The 16560-nt window shown below is 39.0% G+C and overlaps 1 protein-coding gene across 11 annotated transcripts in view; it reads left to right on the top strand.

The window, feature by feature from the left end:
* Positions 1-16560, top strand: part of INPP5F (inositol polyphosphate-5-phosphatase F) — a 94576-nt gene that overhangs the window by 33049 nt on the left and 44967 nt on the right. For all 11 annotated transcript variants that reach the window (XM_055560649.1, XM_055560642.1, XM_055560648.1 and 8 more), the window contains one exon: positions 15446-15582. Coding sequence is in view for 10 of the 11 variants with exons in the window: in XM_055560642.1 (XP_055416617.1) it covers positions 15446-15582 (137 nt within the window). In the remaining variant the exon portion in view is untranslated. The remainder of the gene's footprint in view (positions 1-15445; positions 15583-16560) is intronic.

Consider the following 16560-nt stretch of genomic DNA (forward strand, 5'->3'; position numbering starts at 1 on the left):
AATATTTAACAGATATTAAAATATTTAACAGATATTTACAGAGTGCCTGTTGTAGGCTGGGGGCTACAGGGTGAACAAAATGCAAAGCTTCCAGGAGCATAGAGTCAAATCCAAGAGCTAGACATTAATTGCCCGATCAGAGTTTTATCATTAAACTTAAGCTTCTGAAGAAGACAAATGTGGGATATTGTGAAGCACGTAGCAGAGGGGCATGACTGGTGGGGATGGGGTTCCTGGATGGAAGGCATCCCTGAGGAAGTGATGTCTCAGCTGAGGCCTGAAATGTGTTTTCTCAGTCACAGGGATCTTTTTGCACACGGCTTACTCTGCCAACAACTGCTCTCCTCTCACTTTCCCCACCCTGACCCTGTCCAAATTACCCTACTGAAATAATTCTGACTTCAACTCAGACATCACCTTAGTAGGAATGCCCTCCATCCAGGAGATAGTATATCATCACACAGATAACTTTGAAAAGATGGAGTACATGCTAAGTTGCTTTAGTCATGTCCGACTCTGTGTGACTCTATGGAGTGTAGCCTGCCAGACCCCTCTGTCCATGGGATTCTCCAGGCAAGAATTCTGGAGTGGGTTTCTATGCCCTTCTCCAAGGGGTTTTCCAAACCCAGAGATCGAACCCACCTCTCTTATGTATCCTACACTAGCGACACCTGGGAAACCCCCAAGATGGCTGAGGCTGGAGGTTTTAAATGTATTACAAAAGCTCTTTAAAATATACAGTAGTCCTCCCCCTGCCACACCCCAGCCCGTAGTTTCCCTTTCTGAAGTTTCAGTTACCTGTGGTCAGCCATGGTCCAAAAATATTAAATGGGAAATTCCAGAAATAAACAATTCACGAGTTGTAAATTGCATGGTGTTCTGAGTAGTGTGATGTCTCTGTGCCCTCTGGCCTGGGATATGAGTCATCCCTTTGTCCAGCGTATCCACACAGTATGTTTCCAGCCCATTTAGTCACATAATTGGTTCAGTTATCAGATTGGCTGTTGGAATCATAGTGCTGTGTTCAAGTAACACTTATTTTACTTAGTAATGACCCCAGTGTTCAAGAATGAATGTGTATATAAGGTTTGGTTCTATCTGCAGTTTCAGGCATCTGCTGAGAATCCTGGAATGTATCCCCTGTGGGTATGTGTCCTGAAGACTGTGCATGCATGCGTGCTAATTTGCTTTAGTCGTGTCTGACTCTTTGTGACCCCATGGACTGGAACCCGCCAGGCTCCTCTGTTCATGGTATTCTCCAGGCAAGAATACCGGAGTGGGTTGCCATTTCCTCCTTCAAGGTATCTTCCCAACCTAGGGATCGGACCTGTGTCTCTTAGATCTCCCGCATTGGCAGGTGGGTTCTTTACCACTAGCTCCACGAGGATAAGCTTGTTAGGGTATGAAATATCTGACTATAAAATGCAAATATATCCACCATGTATTCAGAACTAGTTTGAAGAGAGAATTGTCAGGAATCCTGATTTATTTAGCAATAGGGGCTCTTTGTTTAGTAATTAGGAGAATTACTACTCCTAGTATTGAATAGCAACAGACACAATTCACTCAAGTCTCTCCCATTCATTAAAATAGTATCACCATCTGCTTCTCCACTTTTAAAGTGGTGAGGATATTGAGATCCTTAAAATGGCACAATGTATTATGTATATGATTTTAAAAGTGTGATTTTGGTCCCTTGCTGTCTATGGGGACTTTGCTGTGACACTCAGTGATATGAAATATTTTTATACCTACAGTGTGAATGAGTGGAATTTCACCAGCATTGCTTTCATACTTTCCTAAAAAGCCATTAGAAAGGCCCACCCCTCAGGGGCACTAGAGAAAAGGGAAGAAAAGCCTGGCAGGGCCCCTGCTTGAGGCCTGCTTCTTGGGCACAGCCTTTAGATAGTACTGGTGTTTAAATATGAGTTTCATAGTCTGTGTACAATTGCATTGTGGGAGAAGATTGTTTTATTGTCTACTGATGACTCATATTATAGAAACATGTAAGGATTTTGATAATGGTTGCACAACTATAAATTCATTAAAATCATTGGCTTGTTTACACTTAAAATGAGTGAATTTTATGGTATATAAATTATATCTCAATAAAGCCACTGAAAATATTTGTCAGAATACTTTTTTGTATCCTTTTGTCACTACTTCTGATTTTATCTTATTTAATAATCTACCTTTTAATACCTTAAAGGTGACTTTTTTCAAAAGGTCAGTTTTTATTCCAATCCCAAAGAAAGGCAATGCCAAAGAATGCTCAAACTACCGCACAATTGCACTCATCTCACACTCTAGTAAAGTAATGCTCAAAATTCTCCAAGCCAGGCTTCAGCAATTCATGAACCGTGAACTTCCAGATGTTCAAGCTGGTTTTAGAAAAGGCAGAGGAACCGGAGATCAAATTGCCAACATCCGCTGGATCATCAAAAAGGCAAGAGAGTTCCAGAAAAACATCTATTTCTGCTTTATTGACTATGCCAAAACCTTTGACTGTGTGGATCACAATAAACTGTGGAAAATTCTGAAAGAGATGGGAATACCAGACCACCTGACCTGCCTCTTGAGAAACCTATATGCAGGTCAGGAAGCAACAGTTAGAACTGGACATGGAACAACAGACTGGTTCCAAATAGGAAAAGGAGTACGTCAAGTCTGCATATTGTCACCCTGCTTATTTAACTCATATGCAGAGTACATCATGAGAAACGCTGGGCTGGAAGAAGCACAAGGTGGAATCAAGATTGCCGGGAGAAATATCAATAACCTCAGATATGCAGATAACACCACCCTTATGGCAGAAAGTGAAGAGGAACTAAAGAGCCTCTTGATGAAAGTGAAAGTGAAGAGTGAAAAAGTTGGCTTAAAGCTCAGCATTCAGAAAATGAAGATCATGGCATCTGGTTCCATCACTTCATGGCAAATAGATGGGGAAACAGTGGAAACAGTGTCAGACTTTATTTTTTGGGGCTCCAAAATCACTGCAGTTGGTGACTGCAGCCATGAAATGAAAAGACGCTTACTCCTTGGAAGGAAAGTTATGACCAACCTAGGTAGCATATTGAAAAGCAGAGACATTACTTTGCCAACAAAGGTCCGTCTAGTCAAGGCTGTGGTTTTTCCAGTGGTCATGTATGGATGTGAGAGTTGGACTGTGAAGAAAGCTGAGCGCCGAAGAATTGATGCTTTTGAACTATGGTGCTGGAGAAGACTCTTGAGAGTCCCTTGGACTGCAAGGAGATCCAACCAGTCCATTCTAAAGGAGACCAGTCCTGGGTGTTCATTGGAAGGACTGGTGCTGAGGCTGAAACTCCAATATGTTGGCCACCTCATGCGAAGAGTTGACTCATTGGAAAAGACCCTGATGCTGGGAGGGATTGGGGGCAGGAGGAGAAGGGGACGACAGAGGATGAGATGGCTGGATGGCATCACCGACTCGATGCACATGAGTTTGGGTGAACTCCAGGAGTTTGTGATGGACAGGGAGGCCTGGCGTGCTGCGATTCATGGGGTCGCAAAGAGTTGGACATGACTGAGCAACTGAACTGAACTGAACTGAAAGTTGCTTTGAGGGAAGAATCTTAAAGATTAACAGTATTGTCATATAACATTTCTACCAGATAATGTAAAGTGTAATTGAAAAAGTCATTTTATATTCAGTTTTTCATTCATGGCTTCCCTTGTGGCTCAGCTGGTAAAGAATCCGCCTGCAATATGGGAGACCTGGGTTTGATCCCTGGGTTGGGAAGATGCCCTGGAGAAGGGAAAGGCTACCCACTCCAGTATTCTGGCCTGGAGAATCCCATGGACTGTATAGTCCATGGGATCACAAACAGTCGGACATGACTGAGCAACTTTGATTCATGAGGGTCTCAGAACTCATGAATTTTGGAAGTAAGATTCATGTTGGTTACTATGTTCCTGTTTAACCCTTAAAAGATTCTTTCATTGTAGTTTAGCTGATCTATTCAGTTAATAGCTTTGGGTCTTGGAAGCAGGCGGGCTAAGGGGCAAGGGGCTCCTTTCTTTGGCATCTTTTGGTTGCTCTTTTTTGCTTCTGTCTTCCTTTTACTCTCTCCCCAGGTACCTAGGTGCTGAATGACCCTTCCCTCCTCTCTTTGCTCCCCTCTGTCTACTCCATTACTTTATGCTTCAGAATTTCCCATCACCTCCTTTGTCCTTGATCTGTGCTCCAGTCTCCTTGGTGTGGATGGTTCCACCACCCTGGTAGAAGCAGTGCTTGAATGAGACACATGAAGGTGACCCACAGTTCTGAGCTTTCCCAAGGGCATCAGACAAGCATGCTGCTTAGTTCTGAGCATATCTCTAACTGACAGATTTTTATATCCTCAGGCAGAGAGATACATTAGAGGTAGGCCAGCTTGCCTCTTCTGTTTCAGTCATTCTGCTGTCCAGTTATAAATGAATTTGTTCTTAAACTCCAGTTGTTTTCTCAGTGATTGCTATGGCAGTGATATTAAAAGTTCCTAACTCCATAAAGAGAAGAATCTTGTACAGGTAAGAGTGACTGAGTGTATGTATGGGCCACCTATAAAGGTGTTTCCTATATTTATATTATTTCCTCCTTTATGTTCTTATTAAGGTTTTTATCTTATTGAACATTTTATCTTCCTGAACATTTTGAAGTGATTACAATCAAATTATTATCAGGTCTAATTGTGTTTTAAAAACGATATTTTTGATTCAAAAAACCTCACTTACTTAGATCTGGCCAGTATCAGCCATCCAGGGCAGAAAATGAAGGTTATTCATCTAATTGACTTTGACTTGGCTGTCAGGTTTGTTACAGCCTGTGGGCTTGTGTTCCTTCAAGCAGAGAGGCCTGTGACCTCCAGCCTCACAGTATACTTGTGTCACTCCTCAAAACAGTGGTTTATCTTCATGATGATAAGCCTTCACCATAAATAACCCCAATTATATTTAGTATGCTGGGGTTTAATAGGTAAGAAAGTATGTAATACATTAACATTTTAAATAAATATGTAAGGAAGCATCTTACTTAGAACTTTAGCAAGAAAAAGACACAGTTATATGGAAAATGTACTCTTGTAATAGAAACTTATTTTGCCCATTGATACTTAAACTTTTGTAGTTTCCTAGGACTGTTATAGATAGAAAAGCCTTTATATTTTTATAGATTATAATAGATTAATTTTATGGCAGGTCATTATTAGGGATTTTGTTATTAGGCTGAGTTTGAATTAGTAGGTTAAGCTGAGCATGCTTCTGATTGCACCATTTGGTACCTTTGAAATGGACCCTAATAAATGTACCTCATGTCCCAGACACTCTCCTTATTATGAGTCACTGTCAGTTTTCTGTATGTGCAGACTTAGGACACTTTAGTAGGCAATAGAGCAATCAATCAAGAAACACTGAGTAGCTACTGTGTTTGGAAGATGAACAAATTAATGATTGACTCTTTGGTCACTGAGAATATTAGAAGCCCAATATGATGTACTTTTAACTACAGATATCTGACAGTGGAAAAAAACAGCATTGTTGTGTGGTAGTATTACTTGTATTTCTACTTACTTGATGTACAATGGTGTATGATGCTCCTTGAAATATAGTCAAAAGAATATACTACTTTATTTCTGTTCCTTTTAGGGAAAGTATTTTTCTTGATGTAGTTTTGTAAAAATAGAAATGGCCTTAAATAGAAAGCAAAAAATTGTATTAAACATACTGTGAGTCCATATCTTTTAGTAGAAATTTAAATTCATGCAATTTAGTTGCTCAGTCATGTCCGACTCTTTGTGACCCCATGGATTGTAGCCTGCCACGCTCCTCTGTCCATAGAATTCTCCAGGCAAGAATAGAGTGGATAGCCATTCCCTTCTCCAAGGGATCTTCCTGGTGCACAGATCGAACCCAGGTCTCCTGCATTGCAGGCAGATTCTTTGCCATCTGAGCATAAACTTACATAAAATCTATAGACTTATGGTTATACTCATTTAAAAGTACTAAATGGCCAATTAATAGCTTATGCAATAGGTGTCAATGAAATAGATTTTATGCACACAGTGGACTGAATTTAAATTCCTACCAAAGATTTATTTTAAAAAAAGAAAAGGCAGGATCCTTCAAATTGGAACATAATTTATCTTGAGATAAGCCATGTTGGCTCAGTAGTAAAGAATTGACTTGCCAATGCAGAGGATGCAGGTTCAACCCCTGGGTCAGGAATATCCCCTGCAGAAGAAGATGGCAACCCACTCCTGTTTTCTTGCCTGGGAAATCCCATAGACAGAAGAGCCTGGCAGGCTACAGTCCATGAGGTCACAAAAGAGTCGGAAATGACTTAGTGACTAAACAACAACAACAAAGCCATTAGGATATTACCCAATGATTAGATTCTCTTAGAATGCATAGTGTGTTACTATGCTATATAACAGATCATTTAAAGATACTTGGTACATTTTAAAAAATGAGATCAAGAGAAACTAGTCAGAGATTGTTTCTTACAGTCACAATATCAAGAAATACTTTGAACTGCAAGAGGAAAAAATATGAAGAAAACCACACTTGAGCATCTCATAGTAAAACTGATAAAAGCTGAAGTCAAAACATCCTAAAGCAGCCAAAGAAAAGCTACACATTAAATTCAATGGTATTCAATAAAGCTTCGGTAGGAACAGTGGAAGCCGGAAGACAGTGGAATGATACCTTCAAAGTGCCTGTCTAGAATTTTATACCTTCAAAAATTAAGGAAAAAAAGACATTTTGAGCCAAACAAACTGAATTTGTCACCACTAGTACCTGCACTAAAATAAATACTAAGGAGTTCTTCAGGTAAAAGGAAAATGATTCCAGATAGGAGTGTGGAAATGTTGGAAGGAACGGAAAATAATGGAAGGAGTAAATGTTGCTAAATTTAAACAAAGTTAGCTTTATATGAGGTTTAAAATGAACACAGAATGAAAACACACAACAATAATAGGTCTTTTCCCTGTCCAGGAACTGGCAAAAGTACTTATTTACATTAGGCTTTTGTAAGTTAGGGCTCATGTTATCAGACCCTGCAATATAACCACTAATAGAATAATAAAAGATTATAAAAAACTAATAAAGGGAAGAAATGGAATAATAATTTTAAAACTCAATCCAAAAGAAGACAAGGAAAGAAAGTGTATAGAACAGGTGAAGAAATGGTAAGACAGTAGAATGATTCTTAAATATTTTAACAATTGCATTATGTATAAATGGACTTGTTTAGTCACTAAGTCAAGTCTGACTCTGTGATCCCATGGAGTGTTGCCCGCGAAGCTCCTCTGTCCATGAGATTTCCCAGGCAAGATTACACCTGCGTTGGAAGGCGGGTTCTTTACCGCTGAGCCACCAGGGAAGCCCATGAATGGATTTAGTAGTTTAAAAGCAAAGCTTTTCATAATGGAAAAATAAAATTCATCTACAAGCTACTTTTAAGACAAATACCTTAAGTATATGTATATGTATAGAGAAAGGCCAAAAGTAAAAGGATAGAAAAAAGAGAAACCAAGCAAATGCTAACCTACTGAAAACTGATGTGCTCATAATAATATCAAAACAGACTTTAAGGCAAGAAGCATAAACAGATATACATTTCAAAAACAGCCAAAGTTCAAGTCACCAAAAAGATAAAGCAGTGTTAAATTTGTAAGCACCTAAGCCTTAAAGTATAAAAGGAGCAGTGAGTCATTTGGCTTAAATTTATTAGTTTGGAGTGTCAACTTGAAATGGCAGAGAAACACATAAGTATTCTTATTGTCAGCCTGACACAGAAGAAAGGAAAAGAGAGCCAACTATGATTGCCTTTCCTAATTCTCTTTTTCCTTCACAGCAGCGCATTTCCATCCTCTGATTTGTCTGGTTCGAATGCAGACTCTAAGCTCTTACCAGAGGCATAATCTGCAGAAGCTCTTCAAGAATTTACATATTGGTTATTGAATATTATGTTAGGACTTTGGAGTATGTAGTAAATAAATGTTAGTAATTTGGCATGTGGATATAATTGTAAATTCTTTTGTGTATAAGCTGGCTTGAAACTCAACATTAAAAAATATTAAGGTCATGGCATCTGGTCCCATCACTTTATAGCAAACTGAAGGGGAAAAATTGGAAGCAGTGACAGATTTTATTTTCTTGGGCTTCATGGTGACTGCAGCCATGAAATTAAAAGACTCTTGTTCCTTGGAAGGAAAGCTAGACAGCGTATTTAAAAGCAGATACATCACTTTGCCAACAAAGGTCCGTATAGACAAAGCTATGGTTTTTTTAGTAGTTGTGTGTGGCTGGAGCATTGGACCATAAAGAAGGCTGAGTACCAAAGAAATGTTATTTTTGAATTGTCTTAAAAATCCCACTGAACCGGTCAAATCAGAAACAGTCTTGGAAAAAGGCGAGCCAGAAGGAAAAAAAAATCAGAAAAATAAAATTATTTTCACACAGATACTTTACTCACTTCAAGTGTCTGGCACAGAGAATATGTATTGTGTATGTATTTCTGTCAGTAGGAGCTCTTTTAATTGAACCTCACTTAAGATTAACCAGCATTCCTCACTGCCTCTGCGGAATATATTGGTAGATGTGTTGGATGCTCTGAAGGCTGGTGGAGACTGGGTAGGAAGCCCTGTCTTCTGGTAGATTATGGGTTGTGTTTATTTCCATACCTGTTCATACTTGTTTTACTTGATACTGTAATTACATAACTAAATAATCCCAATAACTGTAAGTACAAAAGGAATGACTTCCTGTTTCTATGAAGGCTAAATTGAATGCTTTGAAAAGACTAGATAAAGCTGTGTTGCATTAAAAAAAAAATGCTAGGGGCTCATTCTCAAAGAACATGGGATTTTATTTCCTGGACTAGGGACTGAACTATGGCCCTTGTAATGGAAGCTCGGAGTTCTAACCACTAGACTGCTGGGAAATTCCCTAAATTATGCATGTTTAAAAAGTCATTGGTGGTACTTTCTCAGTGGTCCAGGGGTTGAGTCCATCTTCCAATGCAGGGGATGTGGGTTTGATCCTTGGTCAGGGAACTAATATCCCATATGCTGAGGAGTGACTGAGCCCTTGAGCCGAGGCTGCTGAGCCTGCACACTGCAACTAAGATCCAGTGCAACCATAAATAAGTAAATATTTTAAAAAAGTCGTTGTTAAGCTCAAGTAAGGTTGAAAGGACTAATGCCAGCAGTGGTAACCAGTTGTTCTTTCTCTGCTAGTCTTCTTATATGAGAGAACTCATAAAATGGGGTTTGGATTAGATTTAAAGGATTTCCATGGAATGGGGAACAGTGGTGAAAGGAAATATTAATTTTATATGTAATGTTTACATTTTTAAACATGTGGAATGTATTCCTGTATTTTCTGTATGATTAACGTTAATAAAAATAAAGGATTGCTAGACATGCATTGTATCAAATGCTTATCTTTTCTATTGATGCATGTCAGTAGAATGGATAGCCATGTTGAGAAATATTAGATGCAGTACTTAGAGGTGAGGTGGTGAGTAGGGAGAAAAGATTTTCATACGGTGGTGGTTTAGTCACTAAGTTGTGTCCGACTCTCGCAACCCCATGGACTGTAGCCTGCCAGGCTCTTCTGTCCATGGTATTCTCCAGACAAGAATACTGGAGTGGGTTGCCATTTCCTTCTCCAGGGGATCTTCCTGACCCAGGAATCGAACCCAGGTCTCCTGCCTTGCAGGCAGTTGATTTATCGACTGAGCTATGAGGGAAGCCCCTAATTTTAATTTTAGAAAAAAAAGGTTTTTTTGGATAAAAATCTTTCTCCTGCGATTGCTTACCCTAATTAACTGAGTCAGTTATTGTATATGGCAAGCAATTGAATCTTTTCCAGGACTATTGTTTTACTTGCCCTAACTGGTCATGCTTTTCAAGATAATCACTTCCTAGTTAGTTTTCTTATCTGGCTGGGAAAGTCACATTTTTTTGTCTTTTTTTTACTTTAAAGGAGTCAGGGTTACAAAATTGACCTTTATCCCCATTGTAATATATTTTAAAAGTTGAGGAAATATCTTTATACCAAAAGACCTTGCTAGAATAAATTACCTTTGACCCTTGGTTATACTACATAGCCAGATCTCAGTGTGATGGCTTTAATTAAGCTACGTTTCTTTTTCTGGTGGGTGATATAAATTAATGCAGTAACCTGCTTTGGTGCCTTTAAAAGCTTCATTACAAAATTGTGCTTGACTGGATATACACTGCTAAACAATAGTAATGCTATACTTCTGCATTTTTCTTAGCTTAAAATTCAAACTAGAGAAAATATATTTGGACCATTTAACCCTGTAACTAACACACTCATTTTTGCTGGATTTCCAGGCTTCTATGTGTTTACTGTTGTGTTTGTTTCACCTACGGCAAAATAGTTATAGGAATACTCCTTCTCCAGGGGATCTTCCCGACCCAGGGATCGAACCCGGGTCTCCCTCATTGCAGGCAGATGCTTTAACCTCTGAGCCACTAGGAAGCCCCTAATAGGAATACAGATTGCTGTTATTTCCCAAGAGGTTTTTTGTTTTGCTTTGTTTTCTAGAATCAACCTAGAAATATCTTAGTGTCCAATTCAAGTTTTACATTTTCTTTCCATTTTGATAATTTTACTTGTTTCTTTAAACACTATTTCAAGTACCTAAATCTCTGTGTTTGGTAGAAAATATACTTTTTAGTTTATTCACTGTTCTAGTAAGTAAGACTCCTAGCAAGTTTTTTTGTTCTTTAGAAGCTTTTTTTAAATTGAGATAAAATTCACACACCATAAAATTCACTCTTTTAACATTACAATTCACTGGGTTTTAGTATCATCGTAAGGTTGTGTTATCCTACCATCACTGCTATGTAACTCCAGTGTATTTTCATCATCCCAAGTTACTTAGATTATAACTAGTATATATCAATTTTCTTGTCTATCTTACTTTTAGTTTTTTTTGTTTTGATCAGTGTGTGAGACTGAAAACAGTAAGGCAGGAAACTATAGTGAAAGACTTATGAGACATTAACCCAGTGCAATTTGTAGAGCTGGTTCTAACCCAGTGCAATTTGTAGAGCTGGTTCTAAGTCAACTACAAAAAGGTGTTTTTATCCATCATCTCCATATTCCCAGTGTCTAAATTATTTCAAAGCAGGTTCCAGGTAGATACATTGGTCTTCAGATACTTCAGTATGTATTTCAACACTAGTTATTGACATACCATACTTCCCCCTCTTTATCGTTGTTAACTTAGATGCCCATTTTCACATGGGTCTCTGTCTGTTTTCTTTTCTAGTACTCATTTGTCCATTCCTATACCAGCACCACATTGTTTTATTTACCATAGCTTTATAGTATGTTTTGCTACCTGGTAAACATTAACTCTTATGCAGAGTACATCATGAGAAACGCTGGGCTGGAAGAAGCACAAGCTGGAATCAAGATTGCCGGGAGAAATGTCAATAACCTCAGATATGCAGATGACACCACCCTTATGGCAGAAAGTGAAGAGGAACTAAAAAGCCTCTTGATGAAAGTGAAAGAGGAGAGTGAAAACGTTGGCTTCAAGCTCAACATTCATAAAACGAAGATCATGGCATCTGGTCCCATTACTTCATGGGAAATAGATGGGGAAACAGTGGAAACAGTGTCAGACTTTATTTTTTTGGGCTTCAAAATCACTACAGATGGTGACTGCAGCCATGAAATTAAAAGACACTTACTCCTTGAAAGGAAAGTTATGACCGACCTAGGTAGCATATTGAAAAGCAGAGACATTACATTGCCAACAAAGGTCCATCTAGTCAAGGCTTTGGTTTTTCCAGTGATCATGTATGGATGTGAGAGTTGGACTGTGAAGAAGGCTGAGCGCCGAAGAATTGATGCTTTTGAACTGTGGTGTTGGAGAAGACTCTTGAGAGTCCCTTAGACTGCAAGGAGATCCAACCAGTCCATTCTAAAGGAGATCAGCCCTGGGATTTCTTTGGAAGGAATGATGCTAAAGCTGAAACTCCAGTACTTTGGCCACCTCATGCGAAGAGTTGACTCATTGGAAAAGACCCTAATGCTGGGAGGGATTGGGGGCAGGAGGAAAAGGGGATGACAGAAGATGAGATGGCTGGATGGCATCGCTGACTCGATGGACATGAGTTTGGGTGAACTCCGGGAGTTGGTGATGGACAGGGAGGCCTGGCGTGCTGCGATTCATGGGGTCACAAAGAGTTGGACACGACTGAGCAACTGAACTGACATAGTGGAGCTAAAATTTGAGTCTGGGTTCTGACGTCTAAGTCAGAACACATTGAGGCTTTTCTGAAAAGGGAAACTATTGTTTACAAATTTTGTTCCTTGTTGTTTGAGATCATTTACATTGTATTTACTCAGATTTAATCTTCATTATAACCCCTCAGGTATTTTGAACTTAAGTCTGTAATGTTTTAAGTGATTTTAAGTTTGTAAGTTGAATTTCAGTATTGACAATACCAGCATTTTCATGTAAAAAGCATGTTTTTTGTTTTCCTAAGTGAGTCTGTGTATGGGGTAAAACCTCTGTGTTTGAAATTTGGTATTTTTGGTACTATGCCATTAGATGTCATATGAGAAATACATTTATCACATTTGATTATGCACATTGTGTTTTTGTCATTGCTGTAATTTTTTAAAATTGCAGTTCATAATGTTAATAAGAAGACAAGAAGGCATAAACTAGGAAGAGGGCTTCCTAATCTGGCTAGTCTTATCCTCTGCCAACACTCTAAATTGTTCCATGTAAAATAAAAGTTATTCTTGTAAGGTTAAGAGATTTGTGGTAAGGGCTTCCTTTTACTCAGCTGACTGCATTAACATTCAAGTGTTCTGTGTATTAAGTGCTTTATTATGTGTTAGGTTTACTGTGTGTTAAATGCTTGGTAACCTTAATCCGTGCCTGACGTACTTCCCAGCATATGGTGGGTCCTTGGTTAAAGTTTAATGATCATGAATAATGAAATGACTTATAAAAGCCTTGAAACTTTGGAGTGAATTTCCATCCTACTTTATAAATACTTATGAAACATTTCCAAACTCTTGCATTTATGAAATGTTTAACGCACATCTCCAAAGCACTATGCCTAAAATGAAAGTGGATTAGTATTTGGGAGAAAAATGGAAGAAATTAAAATACTGTATCTTTTTAAAAAATATTTTTTCATAGGCACAATATATATCCACCATGCTGTTTTTCTATAATACATTTCTGAAACATTGTTTCAATAGTTTTGGGTGTGTTTTTTTTGGTAGTAATTAGGTAGTATTTTTAAAGGGTATAGTCTCAGAATGAAAAATTGCTTTTACATGCTGGCTTTCATAGACTGTTTCTCATTTAAATAAAAACCTTTTGTGAAAAGTAGAAATTCGGATTGAAAAGATAACTGTTGGGCCTCTAGGCATTTTCTTTCCTTCCTTTCTTATATTTATTAAGTATTTCTTTGTTTTATACCCCTCTCCCACTTACATCAATATATTTACTTATTTGCTCAGTCCTAGTGTGCACATGAAGTAGTTCTGGAATTGCTAACCCATTCTCTTCTGACAAATAACTTGCTTCAGTTCAGTCGCTCAGTCGTGTCTGACTCTTTGCGACCCCATGAATCGCAGCATGCCAGGCCTCCCTGTCCATCACCAACTCCCGGAGTTCACTCAGACTCACGTCCATCGAGTCAGTGATGCCATCCAGCCATCTCATCCTCTGTGGTCCCCTTCTCCTCCTGCCCCCAATCCCTCCCAGCATCAGAGTCTTTTCCAATGAGTCAACTCTTCGCATGAGATGGCCAAAGTACTGGAGTTTCAGCTTCAGCATCATTCCTTCCAAAGAAATCCCAGGGCTGATCTTCTTCAGAATGGACTGGTTGGATCTCCTTGCAGTCCAAGGGACTCTCAAGAGTCTTCTCCAACACCACAGTTCAAAAGCATCAATAACTTGCTTACCAGAGTACAATATTGTATACAGTTCTTTTTTTCTTTATCTCTACAAAATACTGTTTTCCAAAGTTACTTAGATTAGTTTTTTTCTTCCTTGTCTCCTACATGGGTTACATTTTCCATTTGTAACAGAGTTGGGTTACATTTCATCTTGGGTTCATTTCATATTCTGATTAATTTGAACCATTTATTTTTGAGGAGATGTAAAACATTATCGTGGTTCAGAGTCAGAAGTATGTCAAAGGGTGTACTTGGAGAGCTGTCAGTTCCAGTCCCTTTTATCTCATTCCTGTTTTCTCTTCCTTCCATCTCATTTCCACCTACCCCTTGTTAGGTAACCAACCTTGTTAATTTCTAATTTCTCTCTCCTCTCTTTTTCTATACAAATGAGCAAATACGTTTTTCTCTCTCTTTTTTTTTCCCAGAAAGGGTAGTGTACTCTAGCTACTCCATTGTGCTTTGATTTAATACTATATCTTATTATATTAATATTAATAATAAAGATATTAATACATGAATAATATATCCAGTTTATCCCCTTATCAGTTTATAGAATGCTTTGAATTCTTTTTTATAGCTAATTCTTTATAGTACTCTGTTGCATAGATGTGCCATAGTTTATTCAACCATTCTTTGTTGAAGAATGGGGCATTCTTTGTTGAAGAATTTGGGCATTCAAGTTGTTTCCAGTAGTTTGCAGTTAGACTGCTGCAGTGAATAGATTTGAGTGTATATATTTTTGTTTAGTTTAGATGTATCTTCAGGGTAAATTCACAAGCATGGGATTGCTGGGTAAAACAGTAAGTGGGTATGTTTTAATGTTAGTTATAGTAAAATTAACATCTGGAAAAGTTGTATCTCTTTGTGTTCCCACAAGCGCTATGAGGGTGCCTGGTTCCCACAGCCTTGTCAGAATGTGCTGTAATAAAAATACTTTTTTATTATCCCCAAGCTGATGGGTGAGAATGGTATTAAAGCATTTTAATTTACATCTCCATTGAACATCTTTTCATAGGTTTTAGGGCCATTTTTCTATCTTTGTTGTGCTGTTTACCAAAGGACTGTGGGCTTCCCTGGTGGCTCAGTTGGTAAAGAATCCACCTGCAATGCAGGAGACCCCAGTTTGACTCCTGGGTCATGAAGATCCACTGGAGAAGGGATAGGCTACTCACTCCAGTGTTCTTGGGCTTCCCTGGTGGTTCAGCTGGTAAAGAATCCACCTGTAATGCGGGAGACCTGGGTTCGATCCCTGGGTTGGGAAGATGCCCTGGAGAAGGGAAAGGCTACCCACTCCAGTATTCTGGCCTGGAGAATTCCAGCATCTGGAGGATCACAGATGGACATGACTGAGCCCTTGGACTTTCACTTTCACCAAAGGACTGTACTGTTTGCATACTGTGTTACTCAGCTTCAGCTTGCTAGGACAGCAGTACTTTATAGAAACCAGATATTCAATATGCCTTTTCTCTTTCAGATCTTCCGTGGTGGCTTATTTTAATTCGGCAGAAAGCCTTGGTGGGCAAACTTCCAGGAGACCATGAGGTCTGTAAAGTAACCAAAATTGCTGTCCTATCACTTTCTGAAATGGAACCTCAGGATCTTGAGCTAGAGGTAAGGTGAAGTTTCAGGAAATTTCATGGCAACTTGATATGGGTGTAATGGCAACCATGAGGATTTGATTTAATAGACCAAAATCATAAAGTTCTAGTGCTGGGTATCTTTAGAGTAATTGAGTCCTGTGTTTTCAGACTTTGGAGTGGATCCTTTGTTTTAAAATCTGTGAAAGCCAGTAAGTTAAGATGCATAGAAGCAGAGTTGCACTGGTTGAGGTGGTGATGGGGGAAGAGCTTCTCCTTGGGGCCCTTCCTACTTTGCCTTTGCTGGAAACCCACCTCTGCTTCTGGGGACTCCTGTGTGTGTTAGGCACTCAGTTGTGTCTGACTCTTTGCGACACCATGGACTGAGGCCCACCGGGCTCGTCTGTGCATGGGATTCTCCAGTCAAGAATACTGGAGTGGGTTGCCATTTCCTTTTCCAGGGGATCTTCCCGACCCAGGGATCAAACTCAGGTCTCCCGCATTGCAGGCAGATTCTTGACCGTCTGAGTCACTATAGCACAATTTGAAAACTGATTTAGGGTGAGGAGAATCAGGAGGTTAGATTTAACTTCTGCTGTATCTTCTTTTATCTATATGTCTTGAAATTTTTCTAAAGCTATATTTCTCTTGTAATTTTTTTTCTTAAAGTTGGGTTTTTGTTTTTTTTTTTAAAGAAGAAGAAAAAAAAACCCCCCCCACTGATCTATTAGACTTTCATTTTCTAAAAGGAAACCAGGCCCACAAGTTGAGTAAGTTAGGGCCAAGATAATGAGATTGCCCGGGGCTAGTGTTTGTCTCCACACTGGCAGAAATAACCCCTGAAAGCACTTGTATCATGCCTACTATCAGTGTGGGGATGTGGCATCTAGGGGTGTCATCACACTGTCATAGCCCTGGCCTAATTTGATCACTGTGTGGTGTACCAGACAGGCCCTGAGGGTTAAGTGGATAATCACATTTCATCCATCCGTTGGGCCATCCTGTGAAGTAG

This window comes from Bubalus kerabau, chromosome 22, assembly GCF_029407905.1.
Source record: "Bubalus kerabau isolate K-KA32 ecotype Philippines breed swamp buffalo chromosome 22, PCC_UOA_SB_1v2, whole genome shotgun sequence".
Classification (NCBI taxonomy): Eukaryota; Metazoa; Chordata; class Mammalia; order Artiodactyla; family Bovidae; genus Bubalus; species Bubalus kerabau.